General features: G+C 43.2%; 1 protein-coding gene and 1 long non-coding RNA gene across 5 annotated transcripts in view; one reads left to right on the top strand and one right to left on the bottom strand.

Annotated features, from left to right (window-relative positions):
* LOC106608629 (protein phosphatase 3 catalytic subunit alpha) overlaps nucleotides 1-23,700 on the top strand; it is a 138,164-nt gene that overhangs the window by 47,293 nt on the left and 67,171 nt on the right. For all 4 annotated transcript variants that reach the window (XM_014206697.3, XM_014206695.3, XM_014206696.3 and 1 more), the window contains exon 2: nucleotides 19,266-19,466. In XM_014206697.3, the coding sequence (XP_014062172.1) occupies nucleotides 19,266-19,466 (201 nt within the window). The remainder of the gene's footprint in view (nucleotides 1-19,265; nucleotides 19,467-23,700) is intronic.
* Nucleotides 152-19,272, bottom strand: LOC106608630 (uncharacterized). Its single transcript, XR_001329555.3, has 2 exons — nucleotides 19,119-19,272; nucleotides 152-685 (listed from the first exon to the last, which is right to left on the bottom strand). It is a non-coding gene; the product is annotated as an uncharacterized LOC106608630 (long non-coding RNA).

The following is a 23,700-nucleotide window of genomic DNA, read 5'->3' as shown; positions in this document are numbered from 1 at the left end:
ATTTATTTTTGTGTGCTGAAAAAGCTCTGTTGGCATTTCTTCATATAAGGTGTTTCAATGCATTATATTTGAACATCAAGTGCTGACAACATTGAGAAGAGCTGTTTGTCACAGTCTCCACAGGCTATCTAAATGACTGCACACATCAGAGTCAGGTTTAATTTTATTAACAAGATTAAAACTATACATTTTGTACAAAGTACTTTGGTTCACATTACACACAAAGAACTGAGTCTGTGTCCATCAAGAGGTGTGTGTGTGTCAGCAGTCCAAAGAAAGGCCTATTCTGCATGATTGTCTGGCCTTGGGTTGTTGTCCTCTCCTAACTTTGTCTTCCTGACATGGCACATGACCAGGGTCAGAGGAAGTCGTTTAACTTGCAAGCCTTGTCACGAGAGGGTCTCCCTGGCTCTTGAGATTGTTGTCCCCCTGCCACAAGCCTCCACGATGGTAGTTGCCAGAAGGGAGCGGTGTCTCAGCAAAAGCGTGAGGCACGTATCTTGCGTTTGGCTCATGAGCTTCCTCCGTGGAGGGCCAAACATGCCCTTAGCCTTTTTCAGGGGTACACTTGATTGGACAACCAAGAATCCTCATCCTTGCAGCCATGATGCCGAATGAATTCGGACTCTCTGACAACAAGAGTGGCGGTAGTTCCAGGTATGCCCAGGTTCATTGAGATGGACACCTGTGAATGCAGTAACAAGAAAATGTCAGATATACGGTACCAGTCAAAGGTTTGGACACACCTACTCATTCCAAGGTTTTTTATTTTTACTTAGTTCTACATTGTAGAATAATATGAAATAACACATATGGAATCATGTAAGTGTAAAAAAAAAACATTCCTCATGAAGCTGGTTGAGAGAATGCCAAGAGTGTGCAAAGCTGTCAAGGCAAAGGGTGGCTACTTTGAAGAATCTCAAATATAAAATATATTTTGATTTGTTTAACACTTTTTTGGTTACATGATTCTGTGTCATTTCATAGTTTTGATGTCTTCACTATTATTCTACAATGTAGAAAATAGTAAAAATAAAGAAAAAACCTTGAATGAGTAGGTGTGTCCAAACTTTTGACTGGTACAGTTTGGCCCCCCCTAAAAAAAAACACCATATAATTTGGCATTTCTCATATAGAGGTGCATACATGTATACAGTAACAAGGGAAATTAGAAACTGAAACGGAAATTATATTATCAGCTGTCTTCGGCTAGCCGCCAGCCAAACTGAAGCATGCTGACGACTTTAGGAGGACCTGTAGGAGCCCTGTGTGTGAGAGCTTTCTGAGTACTATAGCCGTAGGTGTCTCCTTCAGAAGCAATTTTGTTGCTTGAGATTGTAGTGTTCTTTCGGCATTTTTGTCAAAATGGAGTTATTGGCATAGCCTTGTTCTGTTCAATGTTCTCTACCTACATAGTACTCTAAATACCCCAATTCATGTTGTTAAATTCAAAAGAATACTAGATAAAAATTGCTGACACCATTCAAACCAATTAGGGATCAGAACTTTAAAGCCAATTATCTCAGAATTATCTTTTTGCAGGTAGAACCTTACAGTCCCACGCTCTCGCCATCTCAGTCCAAACCACCATAGATATCTTACAATGTGACATGGCACTGTAGGAGTTCTCTAGAGTTAGGAGGACCTAGGAACCCTGTGTGTGTGAACTCTAAGCACTATCTCATATAAATCATCTCCATTCAAAAGCCAGTTTTTGCTATGACGGATAAAAGATCAGGCCGAGGCTGCGCTGCTCTGTTTCCGTGGCAACCCCTTTACAATTTCTTTCATACATTTTTCTATGATGCAATTTAAGTCTTTTTTTTTTTTGCAATGGTGTGTACTATAGGGAGTGTAGAGGGGTTATTCAGTCCCCTGACTGTGTACACAAGGGCGGCAGGTAGCCTTGTGTTTAGAGCATTGGGCCAGTAACCAAAAGGTTGCTAGATCGAATCCCCGAGCTGACAAGGTAAAACTGTCTTTCTGCCCCTGAACAAGGCAGTTAACCCACTGTTCCTAGGCTGTCATTGTAAATAAGAATTTGTTCTTAACTGACTTGCCTAGTTAAATTAAGGTTTAAAAAAAATACTGTTGGTATTAAAATATGATTTTGTTGAATGACTAATATAAACAGCCCATAGGGAAATACCCCAGGGATGAAAAATGATTAAATATTAAGAGAATTGAAAATGCAATACTGTAAATGTGGAATAGTTATTTAAAAAAACCTATTGAACTCTGGTTTCATTTTGATTGCAGACTACAATTCTCACCTGAGTAATATGTGCTTTTTCAGAAATGTTTTATCAGAACATTCTATGAACTGAAGTAGAAGTCACTCACCAACTACCTCTACTCCAATGATCTTGTGACCTGAAAACATGATGAACTACTAAAATATGCTTGTCCTTATAGAAGGGTTAGATTTTGACGTACCCATTTGGACACACTTCATCTAGCAGCTCTCCTCTTTACCCTAACTTTGCATTCTCCACTTACTCTGGACCAGAGTGCCAGGGACACCACCTGTATGTGTGTGTGAGATTGCCGCCCCTGGGTCCACCACATTCAGTTTATATCCCCCTGTCTCTCCATCTTCCTTACTGCTTTTCAAATACAGGCAGCTCAATTCAAGACTGAGCCTGTGGTACTCAGGCACTAGCTTCAAAGCCTTGTTCTGCTAAGGGTCTTGTCCCAAACCAGCTTCCCTCATACTAACGCATGCTAAAGAGGCACTCACAAATGTGACCGGCCGGCTCGATTCGGCTATATGTAGCAAAATTTGAAATTGTGTTTTTTTACATTGGATAAAAGTAGAGAATCAGAGCTAGAAAATGGTGTCATACCCTACAGTTGAGGAACAATGGGAAAGTAATTCTGCTTTGAAAGTTGATAAATTTGTAACCTCACTTTTGAGAAAATGGCCCTAGGTACCTACTGTTTTGGTACCTACTGGAGAGCTCTTCTTTGTCTACACCCATTCAGCATCGTTCACACCCTTTTAAGCTTTAGCCCCACCCATTTCTTTAAGGATTCACATGTGAGGCTATGTACTAAACAACCAAAGATTTGAAGACTAAAGTCTGTGTTATACTACGGGTCTGTTCGTAAATGTAATCTGGAGTGCCAGAGTGGTGCTCTGTGCGTTCAAACTCAGAGCGTTGTCAGATTGGCCGTTCGTAAATTCATAGTTTTTCGTTCTCGGAGTGGTCAGACCACACACTGGACGCTCTGGCCTTAAAGTAGGGTTGATCCGAGCGTTCTGACCTAACAGCAGCAGTCAAGCACCCAAGCTAACTGGATAACGTTGGCTAGCTACTTCCTGACACAAATGAGAGAACAGCTCACTCTGACCGTTTTACTCGCCCTAGCAGAGCTGGTTAGGCTGTTTTTATGTTATCCAGAGCGTTGGTGACTGCAACTGTGCTGCTGGCAACATTTTCATTAAGCTTTTTGCCAACGTTTACTGACACCGGCCATATTCAACGTGTGTTGAGCGTTCGTAAATTCATCAGTTATTCTGACAAATTTACCAGCTACGTCTATCGACAGTTGTCGCAGTGACATCAAACATTCTATTGAAATAGTTACTTGCATAGTGTAATCTTTTGTTTAGACATGTAGCTAGCTAGCTAAACAATTAACCATAATCCCAACTCATAACGTTACTACCCTGCATGAATTTGCAGGTAGCTAACCAACCAGGTTCAATGTTAGCTAGCTAACATTGGGCTATAACTAGCAATGCAAATGGCTCTGAGATACAAATAATATTACTGCACAGATCATACACGTAACGTTAGCTAGCTAGCTAACAGCACACCAACTTAAAATGAAAACTACTTTCTGACAAAAATTGAAATGTATAATATATCTGAAAATGTAGCTAGCTAGACTCTGTTACCCGTTTACATGGATGGATGCTTCTCCCTCTGTCACGGATGCCATGGTTGCCCTTAGTTTGAATATGTAATCCAGAGTCAGGTGTTTTATAAAATAGACTTCTGTGTGTTCTCTTTTTGACTCCGTCTGCATATTTGCAATCAAAACGCCAGAATTTTCTTCATCTCCTTAGCTATCATACTCTAATTCCACTGGTTTCAAAACTCAGTCCTCCAGAAAGTAGAGAGCAACACTTATGCAGTTCTTCTACGAGATATATTTATTTAAAAAAGCTGTGTTAGAAAGGATTACCTACACATATTGACCAGCTCATATAGACAGAAGCGTGCTACATGGCAGACCAATCCGAACTCATCTATCGGCATGTCCAGCCCACTTATTATCTCAGCTGATGATGGCTAGCGGGAAGGTTGCTGGCTTTTTCCATGGCTAAACCAACTAGGCTCATAATTTAACTATTTTATCCATATTTACAGACAGCATACAAGTTTGTTATTAAGGCACATGAAAGTTCACATGTTCCAGAAGGCATTTCTGCCAAAAAATGCATTTTGATATTTCAAAAAAAGTTTACGTTCAAATGGAGCTCCTGTAAAGTAGTAACGCGTGACATACGCCTAGTTTCCTGAAACGAGTCACAAATGTCTAAATGACCGGGGCCTCTGCTTTACTTAGTAGATAGAACAGAAGCCTAAACTCCTCCAACGCTGACAAAAACACATTTGGTTGCCATGACTGCCATTGTTCTGGTGCTTCATCTCCATATTACACAATATAGAAAAAACAGAACTGTTTCCTCATTCCCGGTAGTGTCAGTGGGTTTAAATGATGTCGGTGTTAGAGTGGATAACAGATTGTAGGCTACCATTTAGTATTGGCCAGTCTGCAGCTTCATTAGAAAGCTTGTTCAGTCTCAGAAAATGGTGGATTTCAAGCCGCAGATCTTCATACGACTTCCTGAAAGGATGTGTGGTTGATTCAACACCAGACCAGATAATTGGTCAAGAAAACCCTGTGTGGGAACCACTGAGAGAAATTATTGAACGTTGGCCAGTAGAGAGGAGGCTAAAGAAAGGAGTTGGTAACCCAGGCTGACTTTGTCAGAAAGAGGATTTTTGGTGGGATTACTATTCCTGTATGACTCTGGCGTTCTTTGCTTTCGAATCATCCCTAAATGAAGTTGGCAACCATAATCCCAGACTTAAACGTTCTTTTAATCCCCTGTCCATATTATAATATTGCAGAGCCTTGCATGCTGCTGCGAAGGGACCGTAGGTGGGTTTTAAATATGGAGGTCTCACCCTCAAATTTATTACGCCTTAATTGTATCTGAAGATTGCATCTCCTAGGCAGAGTGCTGATTTATGAATTATTGATGGGCAGCTTTGTAGCCATTCTAAATGAGAGAGGGGGGGACTGAAAGCTCTTGAGAAGTAGCGCAAATGCAGTTTGAGGCGTTCCGTAGGGAAACTAGGTTCATTTATCCGGCGTGTGTCCCAAATGTCACTCTATTTATTCCCTATATGGGCCCTGGCCAAATTAAATGCACTTTATAGGAGATAGGGTGCCATTTGGGACGCAGCTCTGTGTGTCTCCATCGACACACAGATGTTACAAACTTGAGCTATGGGTGAAGTGTTTCAACACAAGTGTCAGAAGGGAGAGACTAATATTCAGCATCTTTGGATGTGGCAGACAACATTGTCCATATAAACTGTATAGAATTTTTTTTGGGGGAACCAGAAGTTCCAGTTGGTGTTCTAAGTTTGGAATGCCTCTTCTATCCCTTTCGTCTTCCAAATAACCTGACATGTTTGAACCCTTTCAATATTCTCTACCAATTACCCAGTAGCATACGGTCTTCTCTTCTCCATCTCATCGTGGTTATGTAATTTAATTAGTAAGCACTGTCTGATAATGTTGTTTGGGGGAATGAGATGCACCCTCTTTGTATCCTGTTCAACACTTGGCAATTCTGCTCCAAATATACTGGAAACCCAACTCTGCTGAGAGCCTTTTTATGGGAATATGTTGAGAGATGGGAAGGGGTTTTTGAGTGTTGGTTTGCATGTCCTTCCTTGGTTGTAGTCACACTGAATAGAGGTGAATTTTTCTTTGAGGAATGGCAGCGTTCTTCTCTGTTATTGAGTCATGTCTTGGTTCATGGCCTCCATAGTTTTCTTTTGTAGGAACCATTCAAACAACAGTTCAGTCATGATTCATAATGGGGTTTAGCTTTGCAGCTTTTACTGTGGTGTGGGTGGTGCAGCGTGGGGGAGAAACATTTGTCCACCCGCTTGAAATATCATCTATGAAATAAATGTAATAGACTATTGGAGGATAATCAATATTGCTGTTCTTAGCCGCCATTATCGTTGACTATGTCTCCTTCGCTACACTTCTGTCACACACTCTTTTCTCTCCTGTTCTTCCTCTTTCTGGTGGTCATGCAGAGACTGGGGGCAGTGAAAGTGCTGGCGTGGTAACATGTCTCAGTGTGTAGATGGGTAGTGCCAGCCAAATCCTCACCCACACTCTCTGAGGGTAGTGCCCTGTTTGTGCACTGTCAGCCATTTTCCCAGGTTAAATCCCATAGTGGATTGAAAGGCACTGTGCTCTGCAAGATTTCATTGTGAAATCCTTTAGATGTCAAAACACTTGAATTTAAGCATTTGTTTATCAACTTTGCTTTCTGAGATTGTATATTATAATGAACAAAAATATAAACGCAACATGTAAAGTGTTGGTCCCATGTTTCATGGGCTGAAATAAAAGATCCCAGAAATGTTCCATATGCACAAAAAGCTTATTTCTCTCAAATTTTGTGCACAAATTTGTTTACATCCCTGGTGAGGACGATAATCATGCATATAAACTGCCCTAAGGCAATGCCCCCATGCACAAAACGAGGTCCGTACAGAAATGGTTTGTCGAGATCGGTGTGGAACAACTTCACTGGCCTGCACTGAGCCCTGACCTCAACTCCATCGAACACCTTTGGGATGAATTGGAACGCCGACTGTGAGCCAGGCCTAATCGCCCAACATCAGTGCCCGACCTCACTAATGCTCTTTTGGCTGAATGGAAGCATGTCCCCGCAGCAATGTTCCAACATCAAGTGGAAAGCCTTCCCAGAAGAGTGGAGGCTGTTATAGCAGCAAAAGGGGGACCAACTCCATATTAATGCCCATGATTTTGGAATTAGATGTTCGATGAGCAGGTGTCCAAATACTTTTGGTCATGTAGTGTTTTCCAATTGACTGATTTGAAATTATAGCATTTATATTTTTGAGAAATATTACTTTACATATAGGCCAAGCCTACGGTGTTTAATTTGCTAATTTTCTTAATGTCACACACTCTATCTGCCCAAGATATGGCCATTATGATTATCCTTCTCTATTCTGTCTTTGTGCAGCCAATTGTCTTTTTGCCAAGTGGTACCTTTCTGCTCAGACACTCTGCCTGGGGCGCCTGTGGTGAAGCCACAGTTATGTTGCTTGGTTTGAGACACATAGAATGAAGCAGCTTCCTGGGCTGGATACTGGCTGTAAACTGTAATTTGATTGACACCTACAGACAGTCAGGGTTCCCTAGTCGATAACAATGGGAGCGTTCATTTTTTCCTGATGCTCGCTCATGTTACTTGTGCAGTGAGTGTACAGAGAGCAAAATGCTGACTTCATCTACACACACTGCCTAAAATACATGGGTATTTTTGTGCTCACATTTGCCTCTGGAAACTCTACATTAAGTAGGCCTGCAGATTATAAAGAAGAAAATAGTTCATGGGCCATTCCATCACCCATAAAAGGTGAAATAGAAACATGAGTGGTATGCGTGATGTGGTTTTATGCTACTGCATTAGCAGGTGTAATGCTGGATGAGAGAAGTGGGTGCCTGTGCAGTGGTTTCAATAGATATTCAATATCATTTGAGATAAGGGCATAACCTATTGCTATTGCCTACTGAATACAGCTTTCAGTCAGATGTCAACAACACGGGAGTGAGAAAAGTGGAGGGAGGGAGGGAGGTGTAGACATCTGGTCCATGTTCAGTAGGGCATAACTTTCTTATTGGACAGGTTCAGATATTTCAGTTTAATGTGGAGGAACTGGTTGTATTTTTCTCCCATTGCGTGTCTAGTACTAAGCATGAACGCTGAACGTTGCTCATTTAATCATTTCAAGTACTGACATAAACCCCTGTATTTTAGAAAAATGAAAATGTACTGCTTGGACTGATCATAATGCTAAAAAGCATTCTTTGCATTTACAATATATAGTCTACTGTTACGGCGCAATCATTTGTTTGTTCCATCCATTATTTTCTTCTGTAGATTAAAAACAGTTCAGTCTGCCTCCTATATGAATGACGTGCTCTATAGTAGTTGCTTTGGGAGCAAATTATCCTCCCTGGTCTTTCCTATGGGGCTCGTACAGAACTATTGCTGAGCTTCTGGGAAAATGAATCGAGGTAAGATCTGGCCCTGTGGGAAATCTATTTTTCCCCACAGGGCCAGATGATTGAGTCCCACTATGTTATGTTGATCAAGACTCTTCCCCCCTCAAGACGTGTATATGAACTGAACGTGGTGAGCTTGGGCCATATTTACTGAATCATGTAGGCTACATGCATAGAGATCCTTTAATTCACATTCTGTATGTAATGATATGGCTACATATGCATCAATTTATATAGTATAGGGGTTCTGGAGAAGAAAGCAGTTTGACCAGTTAGAGATGTTGAAATATTCTAGGAACAACCACATATCCAGCATCTTGTAATTGGAGCATATACAACTTAAAGGGGAAATCAGTAGTTGCTACATCCATTTTTGGACTTATAAATGAATGATATGTCCTAGGCTTGGGCGGTATCCAGATTGTAATACCGACCTTGTGCCATACCGGGATATTCCGCGCTGAACACAAGGGGCGCTGTTTTCAAAACCCACTGATACTCTGTAATCCGATGGTTAGCAATGCTAACAAGTACATGTCAAATCCCATAGAGAATGCTAACTAGCGCATTGCAAACATTTTGTACAGTTTATGACCTAAACTATACAAGTAACAAAAAAATGCTACTCACAGTTTGCTGCACGCATAAATCAAATATTAGACAGCAAGGCTCTTGATCCAGGAGGGGATTCTCTGCTGTCACCAAGTGAATGCTTGATTTTGTAAGAAGCTAACCACTTAGTTAACTAGCTACTGAATTAGAAAACCAAATGCACAACTGCTGAGTATTTAACACATTTTAGACAGTTAACTTAGCTTGAATTGCAAACATTTAGTTGTGAATTCCATACTCTTAATTAGATCACCTGGCGCATACTGCACAACAGTGAGTGACAACAAACACCATGTGACTGGGGACTACTGTAAGCTTCATAATAATGTGACAGGTGAAATGAAGAAAGCAATGTTCTTTATCTCCTAACGTATTGCACAAGTTGACTGCAGGTATTTACTTAAAGTGGCTACAAATATTCAAATGTATTAAAACATTTTCAATATATTGTTTCAACTGTATTGACGGTATTGGAAAAACCATTCCGTGGCTTTTTCCAAATAACCTGGTATATACGGTATACTGCCAAGCCTTTGATTCTTGAAGTACTGTATATAACTTAAGTTTCTCATGAGCTAAGTTCAACTGATGTACCCCATCAGAACCTAATGTTTGTAAACAAACTAAATGTAAACAAACATTAAATAGCCTTAAAACATGGTTAATACAGTCCTTGCATCCATAGCTCTGTCTATGAATTTGAGAGTGGTTACATTTCTCCATCCCCATCCCTCAGCTTTTTACCAAAACAGAGGTGGGGACACCGCTTTGTCATTGTTTCTACTGCTGATTGTCGCTTTAAAAGCCAGTTGGAGAGCAGTACTTTTGTTCATTAAGGTAGTGAAAGTAGCAGAGAGGTAATGTAGTGAAAGCATCAGAGGTAATGAAGTGAAAGCATCAGAGGTAATGAAGTGAAAGCATCAGAGGTAATGTAGTGAAAGCATCAGAGGTAATGTAGTGAAAGCATCAGAGGTAATGAAGTGAAAGCATCAGAGGTAATGAAGTGAAAGCATCAGAGGTAATGTAGTGAAAGCATCAGAGGTAATGTAGTGAAAGCAGCAGAGGTAATGTAGTGAAAGTAGCAGAGAGGTAATGTAGTGAACATAGTGAAGAGGTACTGTAGTGAAAGTAGCAGAAGTACTGTAGTGAAAGTAGCCGTTTATGAGGTGAAAGTAGCAGAGTGATAATGTACTGTAGTGAAAGTAGCAGAAAGGTAATATAGTGAAAGTAGGAGAGAGGTAATGGAGTGAAAGTAGTCATCTGACTAATGTCATTATAGCGCTCTAGACAAGAATCTTGCAGCTTTGATTTTTTTATTGGCCAAAAATGTCAATTACTCTTATGTGCTGCAATATAATAATGCATTGCAGTTTCAATTTGCTGAAATCTGTCCGGTATCCTTCACATGACTTCAGACTATTGAGATGCACCCCAAGTGTCATGCATCACAATTTATGCACCAGTGATCCACTAGTCTTCCATCCTGTCTTCTGATTAATCATTATTCTGCAACGTCATTAAACGCCTACCTCAGAGCTGAAGTGATTGTTACACAATGTGAAAAGTGCCGACCCCCAGTGTAACCAACATGGCTTCCTGTAATCAGCCTTTTGAATGATACTTTTAATCCGTGGAAAGGAATTAGTTACTGTTCCCTGGAGTGCCTCAAATAATGCATGAGGGGGAGATAGATAATGCATTCAAAATACATGAGGGGGTGTCGTTTGAATAATGCATAGTATTAATTTGCTACGCAAGCGGGAGATGGATAGCGTTTCTATCTAATGGTGGAAATGGCTCTGATTGGAGCAATGGCTCTTAAGCATGCCTGTTGCTTTCCTGAGTTTAAACTGTTATTGGGCTTTTTACCAATTAAGCACCTACTTTTTCAATGATTGCCAAGAGCCATTTTCTACTCCCACAATCCCACTGCATTGTGATGGGAGAAATATCCATCAGGAGAAAAGAGACTCATAGCACTTAAAGTTAGGTCAATTAGATCTGACGGCAACAACAGTATTGTCCTCCAGAGCAACGAGCTAGTCTCTTGGTGCAGTAGATTGTCTTGAAAGCTGACTGCTCGTGAACAGGGGACTGAATCCTGGGGTTGGTCTATTTTACTTAAACGTGAGGGTTAAAAAAGGGCCGGGGCAAGACAAGTTTGGTGGGTTGATTGGTGCTGGAGAAATGAGGTGTGATCCTTGATAGTCATTTACTGAATGAATGAATTACTGTACCTAATGTACAATATCAAATGATCCATTTTCATTGAAATTCCCCTTTAAGTCGTGGTGAAAGGGGATGTTCAGACTTCACATGAATGCAGACCAATTTCGCTCCTTCTAGACTAGCTGGCGGAGCAGCAATCGCCTGGTTACATGGCGGGGGGCTGAGTAATGATGAAATGAATTAAAGCTATCAGCTAATGGAGCCCAGTTTTGAGTCATACTTAGTATTCAGCCAGGCAACCATGCAACCAGGCAGGCAACCAGGCAGGCAACCAGGCAGGCAACCAGGCAGGCAACCAGGCAGGCTCGACCAACTCAGTCTGCTGTACACTCACAGTTCTGAAGCGCTGGAACACAGGAGTGTGCTATTCCGAATGACAGTCTTCTAAATTGAAATTTGCCCTAATTAATTGGATTTTGAAAAAATAACGAATCAACTATCGAGGGTGGATTAAGAAAGGACAGGATTGATCGTTAGAAATGGGCAATACATAAAAGACAGAGACTTCAATGTCAATCATCATAAAGTATGTCAAAAGCAGTTAGGCCAACATTAAATCACAGTTGCCAGTGATTTGGGGGGGTTCGATACAGTTACATAACGTGATATTTGACCCCAAGTATTGATATGTGTGTGTATGTATGTATGTATGTATGTATGTATATATATATATATATATATATATATATTTATTTTTTTTAATACTTTTTTGCTAGGTAGCGTTAGCTAGCTAGTTGGCTGTACCTATGCCATAACTTCGGTATTTTTCATCCAATAGCTTGGCCTTAATCTTCTTTTTTAATAGTGAGCCAACATGTTTTCAGCACTTTTATTTCCATGACTGATCAAAACTCATTTTCTCATGCTTTCTTTTGTCTCTCTGCAGCAGACATATGGTGAGCAATATGTATGGAACATCAAATCGCAGTATCGAATCGCAAGGTGGAAAAATCTGCCATTTTGCCCTTGAGCAAGGCAGTTAACCCCCTACCACAACTGCTCCCAGGGCGTCGATTTAACCCAACCCCTCTGATTCAGACGTTGCGTTAAATGCGGAAGACACATTTGGGTTGAATGCATTCAGTTGTGCAACTGACTAGGTATCCCTTTCCCCTTAGTCTCTGCTAACTCTCTTCTATTCACTCATATCCATAACACATTGTTCAATAGCCTGCTAAGCAACTGGACATCAGCAACCTGAGAGCTTCACTTGCAGCCAGGATTATCCAACAATACTGAATGCCCTTTACCTCATCCTACTATAGGCAGGGAATTAAATACTAGGAGCACTTGATTTACAGAACCAGTCAAAAGTTTGGACACGCCTACTCATTCAAGGGTTTTTCTTTTTTTATATACTATTTTCTACATTGTTGAATAATAGTGAAGACATCAAAACTTTTAAATAACACATATGGAATCATGTAGTAACCAAAAAAGTGTTAAACAAATAACAATTATTTTAGTAGCTACACTTTGCCTTGATGACAGCTTTGCACACTCTTGGCATTCTCTCAACCAGCTTCATGAGGTAGTCACCTGGAATGCATTTCAATTAACAGGTGTGCCTTGTTAAAAGTTAATTTGAATTTCTTTACTTCTTAATGCATTTGAGCTAATCAGTTGTGTTGTGACAAGGTATGGGTGGTATACAGAAGATAGCCCTATTTGGTAAAAGACCAAGTCCATATTATGGCAAAAACAGCTCAAATAAGCAAAGAGAAACGACAGTCCATCATTACTTTGACTGACCTTCATGTGTTAATCTGGAAAATGTGAACTTTGAAAGTTTCTTCAAGTGCAGTCTCAAAAACTATCAAGCGCTATGATGAAACCGGCTCTCATGACGACCGCCAAAGGAAAGGAAAACCCAGAGTTACCTCTGCTTCAGAGGATAAATTCATTAGAGTTACCAGCCTCAGAAATTGCAGCCCAAATAAATGCTACAGAGTTCAAGTAACAGACACATCTCAACATCAACTGTTCAGAGGAGACTATGTGAAACAGGCCTTCATGGTTGAATTTCTGCAAAGAAACCACTACTCAAGGACAGCAATAAGAAGAGAATTGCTTGGACCAATGAACACGAGCAATCGACATAAGACCGGTGGAAATCTGTTCTTTAGTCTGATGAGTCCAAATTTGAGATTATTGGTTCCAACTGCCGTGGCTTTGTGAGACGCAGAGTAGGTGAACGGATGATCTCCGCATGTGTGGTTCCCACCGTGAAGCATGGAGGAGGAGGTGTGATGGTGCTTTGCTGGTGACACCGTCAGTGATTTATTTAGAATTCAAGGCACACTTAACCAGCATGGCTACCACAGCATTCTGCAGCGATACGCCATCCCATCTGGTTTGCGCTTAGTGGGACTTTAATTTGTTTTTCACAGGACAATGACCCAACAGGCTGTGTAAGGGCTATTTGACCAAGAAGGAGAGTGATGGAGTGCTGCATCAGCTGACCTGGCCTCCACAATCACCCGACCTCAACCCAATTGAGATGGTTTGGGACTGCAGAGTGAAGGAAAGGCAGCCAACAAGTCCTCAGCATATGTGGGAACTCCTTCAAGACTGTTGGAAAAGCATTCCAGGTGAAGCTGGTTGAGAGAATGCCAAGAGTGTGCAAAGCTGTCATCAAGGCAAAGGGTGGCTACTTTGAAGAATCTCTAATATATTTTTATTTGCTTAACACATTTTTGCTTACTACATGATTCCATGTGTTTTTTCATAGTTTTAATATCTTCACTCTTATTCTACAATGTAAAAAAGAAAGAAAAATCCTGGAATGAGTAGGTGTGTCGAAACTTTTGACTGGTACTGTAGCTCGGTCAGCATTGCCAGGTATGTAACAAGAGTTCTCTTGTTTGGAACCCTTCCAGTTCAAGCTCTGCATACATTTTGTGCATATTCACACTTTGGGGGGAAAAAGCATGTTGTTGTAGTCAAATTAATGTAGTGGTATCCTGACATAAGTGTAACTTCAAAGCTGTTTACAAGGGAGCATTGATTTTAAAGCATTGGACTGGTGTAAGTGTTGGCTGGAGGGAGTTTCCACCACGGTGGGAAGTGTTCCAAGTGCACACTTGAGGAGAAGGGTTGAGAACCTGGACGCTGCCCAAGAGATCTGTGCAGTCTTAGGTAGCACACCTGGTATATAGATGCCTGTAAGATTAAGACTATCCAACAATCACTGTGTAGTTGCACTGATGAGTACACATATGCATGAACGCGGAGTACACACACACCACACACAGACTGTTCCCAGGAAGCAGCATACTGAGTTCCTTTCCACTCTGTAAAGTTATGAGTACATGTGTGTAGCAGACATGGTGGAAAGGGGGGGGGAAAGCCTGTGTACAACAGCTCAACATGACAGACAGGAGGCTGGGGCCTGTGTACAACAGTTCAACATGACAGACAGGAGGCCGGGGCGGAGGAGCCTGTGTACAACCGTTCAACATGACAGACAGGAGGCCGGGGCGGAGGAGCCTGTGTACAACAGTTCAACATGACAGACAGGAGGCTGGGGCGGAGGAGCCTGTGTACAACAGCTCAACATGACAGACAGGAGGCTGGGGCCTGTGTACAACAGCTCAACATGACAGACAGGAGGCCGGGGCGGAGGAGCCTGTGTGCAACAGTTCAACATGACAGACAGGAGGCCGGGGCGGAGGAGCCTGTGTACAACAGTTCAACATGACAGATAGGAGGCCGCGGCGGATGAGCCTGTGTGCAACAGCTCAACATGACAGACAGGAGGCTGGGGCCTGTGTACAACAGTTCAACATGACAGACAGGAGGCTGGGGCCTGTGTACAACAGCTCAACATGACAGACAGGAGGCCGGGGCGGAGGAGCCTGTGTACAACAGTTCAACATGACAGACAGGAGGCTGGGGCCTGTGTATAACAGTTCAACATGACAGACAGGAGGCCGGGGCGGAGGAGCCTGTGTGCAACAGCTCAACATGACAGACAGGAGGCTGGGGCGGAGGAGCCTGTGTACAAGAGTTCAACATGACAGACAGGAGGCTGGGGCCTGTGTACAACAGTTCAACATGACAGACAGGAGGCCGGGGCGGAGGAGCCTGTGTACAACAGTTCAACATGACAGACAGGAGGCTGGGGCCTGTGTACAACAGTTCAACATGACAGACAGGAGGCTGGGGCCTGTGTACAACAGTTCAACATGACAGACAGGAGGCTGGGGCCTGTGTACAACAGCTCAACATGACTGACAGGAGGCCGGGGCGGAGGAGCCTGTGTGCAACAGTTCAACATGACAGACAGGAGGCCGGGGCGGAGGAGCCTGTGTACAACAGTTCAACATGACAGACAGGAGGCCGGGGCGGAGGAGCCTGTGTGCAACAGCTCAACATGACAGACAGGAGGCTGGGGCCTGTGTACAACAGTTCAACATGACAGACAGGAGGCTGGGGCCTGTGTACAACAGCTCAACATGACAGACAGGAGGCCGGGGCGGAGGAGCCTGTGTACAACAGTTCAACATGACAGACAGGAGGCCGGGGCCTGTGTATAACAGTTCAACATGACAGACAGGAGGCCGGGGCGGAGGAGCCTGTGTGCAACAGCTCAACATGACAGACAGGAGGCTGGGGCGGAGGAGCCTGTGTACAAGAGTTCAACATGACAGACAGGAGGCCGGGGCCTGTGTACAACAGTTCAACATGACAGACAGGAGGCCGGGGCCTGTGTACAACAGTTCAACATGACAGACAGGAGGCCGGGGCGGAGGAGCCTGTGTGCAACAGTTCAACATGACAGACAGGAGGCTGGGGCCTGTGTACAACAGTTCAACATGACAGACAGGAGGCCGGGGCGGAGGAGCCTGTGTACAACAGTTCAACATGACAGACAGGAGGCTGGGGCCTGTGTACAACAGTTCAACATGACAGACAGGAGGCCGGGGCCTGTGTACAACAGTTCAACATGACAGACAGGAGGCCGGGGCCTGTGTGCAACAGTTCAAAATGACAGACAGGAGGCCGGGGCGGAGGAGCCTGTGTGCAACAGTTCAACATGACAGACAGGAGGCTGGGGCCTGTGTACAACATGACAGACAGGAGGCTGGGGCCTGTGTACAACAGTTCAACATGACAGACAGGAGGCTGGGGCCTGTGTACAACAGTTCAACATGACAGACAGGAGGCTGGGGCCTGTGTACAACAGTTCAACATGACAGACAGGAGGCTGGGGCCTGTGTGCAACAGTTCAAAATGACAGACAGGAGGCCGGGGCGGAGGAGCCTGTGTGCAACAGTTCAACATGACAGACAGGAGGCCGGGGCGGAGGAGCCTGTGTGCAACAGTTCAACATGACAGACAGGAGGCTGGGGCCTGTGTACAACAGTTCAACATGACAGACAGGAGGCCGGGGCCTGTGTACAACAGTTCAACATGACAGACAGGAGGCCGGGGCGGAGGAGCCTGTGTGCAACAGTTCAACATGACAGACAGGAGGCTGGGGCCTGTGTACAACAGTTCAACATGACAGACAGGAGGCCGGGGCGGAGGAGCCTGTGTACAACAGTTCAACATGACAGACAGGAGGCTGGGGCCTGTGTACAACAGTTCAACATGACAGACAGGAGGCTGGGGCCTGTGTACAACAGTTCAACATGACAGACAGGAGGCTGGGGCCTGTGTGCAACAGTTCAAAATGACAGACAGGAGGCCGGGGCGGAGGAGCCTGTGTGCAACAGTTCAACATGACAGACAGGAGGCTGGGGCCTGTGTACAACAGTTCAACATGACAGACAGGAGGCTGGGGCCTGTGTACAACAGTTCAACATGACAGACAGGAGGCTGGGGCCTGTGTGCAACAGTTCAAAATGACAGACAGGAGGCTGGGGCCTGTGTACAACAGTTCAACATGACAGACAGGAGGCTGGGGCCTGTGTACAACAGTTCAACATGACAGACAGGAGGCTGGGGCCTGTGTGCAACAGTTCAAAATGACAGACAGGAGGCCGGGGCGGAGGAGCCTGTGTGCAACAGTTCAACATGACAGACAGGAGGCTGGGGCGGAGGAGCCTGTGTACAACAGTTCAACATGACAGACAGGAGGCCGGGGCGGAGGAGCCTGTGTACAACAGTTCAACATGACAGACAGGAGGCTGGGGTGGAGGAGCCTGTGTACAACAGTTCAACATGACAGACAGGAGGCTGGGGCCTGTGTACAACAGCTCAACATGACAGACAGGAGGCTGGGGCCTGTGTACAACAGTTCAACATGACAGACAGGAGGCTGGGGTGGAGGAGCCTGTGTACAACAGCTCAACATGACGGACAGGAAGCTGCATGTAGACAGACTGTCACTTTAAGCCCAGGGCTAGAGTTGCACAGCAGGTGCTGAGAAGTGGCCCAGCCGGGGGCCTCTGGTAACCCTATCTGAGGCACTGGCTGGGGTTTGACTGTGCAGGGATGTAGGCTACTGAACTGAAGGTGTGGGGTAGGAATAGTTTGTCTGACTGGCTTGTCAATTGTTTCAGTCAGTGTCCATGATGGCTGTCTGGATTAAAGCTGAATGAGCAGACGTACTGAAAGAGAAGGCTAATTTTACGAGCCATATTGGGAATCTTGCTCTGCTTTCTTGTATCATATGAATGTCTGTCGAGAGAGACTACTGAAAGAGGAGTCTAGATTGCTTCCCAATTCGTCAACGTCACTGTCATTGATTTTAAAGCATTATTTTACCTTTATTTAAGTCAGTTAAGAACAAATTCTTATTTTCAATGACGGCCTGGGTTAACTGCCTTGTTCAGGGGCAGAACGACAGATTTGTACCTTGTCAGCTCAGGGATTCGAACTTGCAACCTTTCGGTTACTAGTCCAACACTCTAACCAGTAGGCTACGCTGCCGGCTGGAGGGAGTTTCCACCACGACGGGAAGTGTTCAAGTGCACACTTCAGGAGAAGGGTTGAGAACATGGACGCTGCCCAATAGATCTGTGTAGTACACCTGGTATATAGAATTAAGCCCGATTAATTAATGACCTTTTTCTATTCTTTCATTCATTACAGTGTGACAGAGGTGCGCTAGAGGTCTGATTACAGATGATGTCACCGTCGGGAAATCATTGCCCAGTCTGTGGGATCTACTTGCACAGCACATTAATCTCTCTTTAGACGTGATGCTTCTCTGGGATTTTAATTAACACGATTTCCTATTTTCCTGATGGTGTGAAAATGCTGAGTTAGTGAATCCACTTCATATTTTGGTGGCTAATTTGCAATTGACTATCAGGGTGGTGTACCTACTTTGTACTGTACAGCTGTTAGGCCATGTCAAAATGTGTTTTCATAGAATTCCTTGTTTCTGCTTTCCTCAAATGAAGGGTATTGTTGTGGGTGACTGTAATTAGTCAATAATTAAGATGCTCCCCATAAGGCCGGGAAAGTGAGCTTTCGATAGGATTAAGTGTAGGCGGCAGGCAGCAGCAACACACAATAACTGCTAGGTAGAGGCTACCAAATGTTAGCGTTGATCATTTTTGTCATTTCAAAGTGCTAATTAGTGTATTTTACACCGGCAGTTGGTTTTCAGTTTGATAATTGCTGAAAGCACTCTTAAATTATTTTGAAGGGAGACATTTTACTGACTTAAGTTACTTTCCTCTTGACATCAAAGTTTGTTTACTATTTGAATAAATCGTAAATAGATTTATTCACACATTTAGTTGTGAGCACCAATATGTTTTGTTGCGTGTGATGAGAGGTGTTGCGTTTCCCTTGACACCTGCCCAGAAATGTGACAAACATCTTTCCTCCAAAAGAGATTTCCTTGCACAAAATGCCATGAAAATACACTCATTTCAAAGGCATTTTTGTTCTATTTTCACACAGAATGAATCTAAAACACAGGAGGACCTTATTCAGTGACACAACTATACCTGTGACTTATTTGACTCAATCCTCTTCGCCCCTTTTGGGATCATAGGGTGTCCACCATTGCACTCGTCCTCACTCTTTTCCGTGCTTGGTCTTTTGTACCTGTGGGTTTGTTGTAACTAACTGTCCTCCTCTTTTTTCTTCTCCAGCTGTCCCCTTCCCGCCAAGTCACCGGCTCACAGCCAAGGAGGTGTTTGACAGTGATGGGAAGCCCAAAGTGGACGTGCTCAAAGGCCACCTGACCAAGGAGGGCCGCGTGGAGGAGAGCGTAGCCCTCAGACTCATCGGAGAGGGAGCAGCCATCTTGAGGGCTGAGAAGAACCTGCTGGACATAGAGGCACCCGTGACAGGTTAGTGAGTAAAGCGTACACATGGATATACAATAGACACATGTGCGCACACACACACACCCCTACTGCCTGCTCACGTGTTATTCTAAAAATATTACATCATTTTCTTACGAATTCCAATTTGTTTGTAGCTAACGTTATCTAGGTTGCTAACATTAGGGTTAAGGTTAGGTTACATGCTAGCTAAGTATTTAAATGTTTAGGGTTAGTGTTAGCTAACATGCTAGCTAAGTAGTTTAAAAAGTAGTAAGTAGTTGCAAAGTTGCTAAAATGCTAAAGTTGTCCATGATGTGATTCAAACATGCAACGTTTGGGTTGCTAGACCTTTGCGTTACGTGCACACCCATCCTCCCCGACCAACATCCCTCCTATCATTTCTGTCTTACGTAACCTCAGTCTGTATCTGTGATTGAAGTGCACTGTATACAATTACTTTTTTTGTGTGCCTGTGTCACGAATTTCCCATGTACTGCTGCTCATTCCGTGTACCAGTTCCGGAGGTCCAGGTCACCGGCCTCTAAGCGTCACTAAACTGTCTCATTACGCACACCTGATTCCAATTCCCCTGATTAGTAATTGTGTGTGTGTGTGTGTGTGTGTGTGTGTGTGTGTGTGTGTGTGTGTGTATATATATATATATGCCCTCTGTTCACCATTGTCTTGTTGGTTATTGTTCCCATGTCCATTGGTCTGAGTACCTGTGCGTTGTTATTTCAGCTTTCGTGCTGCATGTATTGTGCACTTGTTATTACGGGTCTCGTCCCATGTATTGTTATTACGGGTAGGGTTACAAAGGGTCGGAAACTTTTTGGTAAATTTCCGGAATTTTTCCCGAAATTTTCCATGGGAAGTTAAGCCCTGGAATTTGGGGAATTTAGCTTAAATTCATTCAAAAAAGTTAGCTTATAACAGTGAACCTTTTTTGTGGGATACACAAGGCAATTGTGGTTAAACTATCCCCAATTCAATGGTATTCAAACCCTCTGCATGCACAGTGCATTCTTCCATCACATGTGCAGTGTACTCTTCCATCACATATACAGCTGATTCCCAAGATCTTGCACACTAATGAGATGCAATTGAGCCCACGCTACTACACTCTCTGAGCCAAGGACTACATGCTTTCTGGTAGGTTTTAATTACAATACTGTGTGAGGTGAATATATTTTAATGACATACATGATTTTTTGTTAACTAGTAAAGAGTAGCCTACAGGAAAGTATGTTTAAATCATTTCTAACTTGTTAACAATTTCTGCTAGTTAGTTTTTGCTACCATGTGGGTTTTAGCTTGCTTGAGCCTGCTAACTGAGGAATGTTAATTCACCTGTTTCCAAACATGTTTCATTTTAAAATATTTATCTTACAAAGGAGTTGTTTAATCTAATTGCTTAACTATTTATCTGTACTTGGAATTGTTATTTTTACTCTTTTTTTCTAATCTTTACAGGAAAATGCCTGATGTGAAAAAATCTGATGTGTGGAGACATTTCACTGCAGCTAATGTAGAAGGAAAAGCTGTGTACATTTGCAAATACTGTGCCAAATCATATGTGAAGAATGCAACAAAGATGCAGAATAATTTGGCCAAGCGCTCACAACAAAATGATGAATCAGACACCTTATCGATAGCAACAGCTCATGGTCCTCCTGAGATCAGAATTTTTTTTGGACTCAATGGAGGAACGTAGTCAGAGTAATGCTGATGAATGTCTTGCTCGAGCTGTGATTGCAACTGGTTCACCTCGGATGCTCACAGGCAATGTGTATTGGAAGAGATTTCTGAATGTTCTTCGCCCAGCATACAGCCCTCCAACCAATCATGCTTTATCTACTAATTTGCTGGATGTAAGAGAAGAAATCCATACTGCCCTGCCCACTTCACTGTTGCTCCAAGCAGAGGAAACTGCAGTTCTGAAATACATCAAAAAGCGTTAAGACTTCTGCCTGAAGCCCATACACATCGCAGCGTACATGTTGGACCCCAAGTACGCTGGCAAGAGCATCCTGTCTGGTGCAGAGATCAACAAGGCGTATGGTGTCATCATTACCATGTCTCACCACCTTGGCCTGGATGAGGGCAAGGTTCTTGGCAGTCTGGTGAAGTACACTTCCAAACAGTCTTGATATGTTCGTCAAAAGAGAGATCAGGGTCCAGAGTAACGCCGAGGTCCTTCAGTTTTATTTGAGCTGACTGTACAACCATCAAGATTAATTGTCAGATTCAACAGAAGATCTCTTTGTTTCTTGGGACCTAGAACAAGCATCTCTGTTTTGTCTGAGTTTAAAAGTAGAACGTTTGCAGCCATCCACTTCCTTATGTCTGAAACACAGGCTTCTAGCGAGGGCAATTTTTGGGCTTCACCATGTTTAATTGAAATGTACAGCTGTGTGTCATCCGCATAGCAGTGAAAGTTAACATGTTTTCAAATGACATCCCCAAGAGGTAAAATATATAGTGAAAACAATAGTGGTCCTAAAACGGAACCTTGAGGAACACCGAAATGTACAGTTGATTTGTCAGAGGACAAACCATTCACAGAGACAAACTGATATCTTTCCGACAGATAAGATCTAAACCAGGCCAGAACTTGTCCGTGTAGACCAATTTGGGTTTCCAATCTCTCCAAAAGAATGTGGTGATCGATGGTATCAAACGCAGCACTAAGGTCTAGGAGCACGAGGACAGATGCAGAGCCTCAGTCTGACGCCATTAAAAGGTCATTTACCACCTTCACAAGTGCAGTCTCAGTGCTATGATGGGCTCTAAAACCAGACTGAAGCATTTCGTATACATTGTTTGTCTTCAGGAAGGCAGTGAGTTGCTGCGCAACAGCTTTTTCAAAAAATGTTGAGGAATGGAAGATTCGATATAGGCCGATAGTTTTTTATAATTTCTGGATCAAGATTCGGCTTTTTCAAGAGAGGCTTTATTACTGCCACTTTTAGTGAGTTTGGTACACATCCGGTGGATAGAGAGCCGTTTATTATGTTCAACATAGGAGGGCCAAGCACAGGAAGCAGCTCTTTAAGTAGTTTAGTTGGAATAGGGTCCAGTATGCAGCTTGAAGTTTTAGAGGCCATGATTATTTTCATCATTGTGTCAAGAGATATAGTACTAAAACACTTTAGTGTCTCACTTGATCCTAGGTCCTGGCAGAGTTGCGCAGATTCAGGACAACAAATACGTGTTTGTTTTGGGCTTCGGCCCCGTGCCTTTCATGGCATGTTGTATTTTTGTGTGGAGTATTAAAACCCCCTATTACGTATTCCTGCGCCTGTCTTCAATCCTTCATACAACGTGACAGCCTGCAATAAGTAATTTGTGTCTGTTTCACAATAATCTGGGTTGTGTGGTCGCTGAGTTTTACAGTACCCAAAGTCATACTGTGATGTTACAGTATCATGGGGAAAATAACTGTAGCCTAAATACTGCAATGCAGGTTTGATTGGATGTTATCCCTCCCTCCCTCTCTCTGGGGAGCCCTTACCCAACCTTCTACCTTTTCCCACATCCCCTGAGTACGTCAGATACCGCCGGGCTTTCAGGGACGTGCGTGGGCTCTGCTGCCGAACACCAGAACGATATAACAAGCACAGGGCCAAGAGTCAATTAAACTCGTTCAGTCTGACCAACCAAGGCGTCACTGTGTTCAAATGCCCTTCTGGTACATACAGACTTGAAAAGGTCAATTACTCTGACACACACGAGATCAACGTTTTTGCCCTCGAGGAAGATTAATAGAGGGTATATTTCATAAAGCATATTGTGTGAGCCATTGAAATGTATTGAACTTCAATATGATTCCTAAACATTTGTTAGGAGATACACTAAACCTTAGTTGATTTTTAAGTTTGTTGTTTTTGTTGAATCATTTGTCATTTTTATATGACCTGTCCTTTTTGGGAGATTTGACACTTTGATAAGAAATGGTCAGGAGATGTGCTGGTCCATATGTATAGATGCAAACCTATTGTTCTCTTTCACTCCCTTAAGTCAAGTGTCTCAGTAATACCCCAATTAGACTTCTTAATGAGCTTCTTTGATATTGGTTTAATAAGAGGCAGAGGGCCAGTCCTAGGAACTAATGGCAATAGAGCACTTCCAGGAAGAGTCCAAAGATAAATGGCCTTCATCCATATGTTTTGTTTTAGACTCCATTGTGCTAACATCGTACAACCATCTGGAAGTCTCGCGAGCTTACATTCAGCAGTAATCAGTCTGGTACTTACAA

This window comes from Salmo salar, chromosome 07 (assembly GCF_965601325.2).
Source record: "Salmo salar chromosome 07, fSalSal1, whole genome shotgun sequence".
In the NCBI taxonomy this organism is placed as follows: domain Eukaryota; kingdom Metazoa; phylum Chordata; class Actinopteri; order Salmoniformes; family Salmonidae; genus Salmo; species Salmo salar.
The sequence above is the reverse complement of the archived record's forward strand: the minus strand, read 5'-3'. Positions and strand labels throughout refer to the sequence as shown.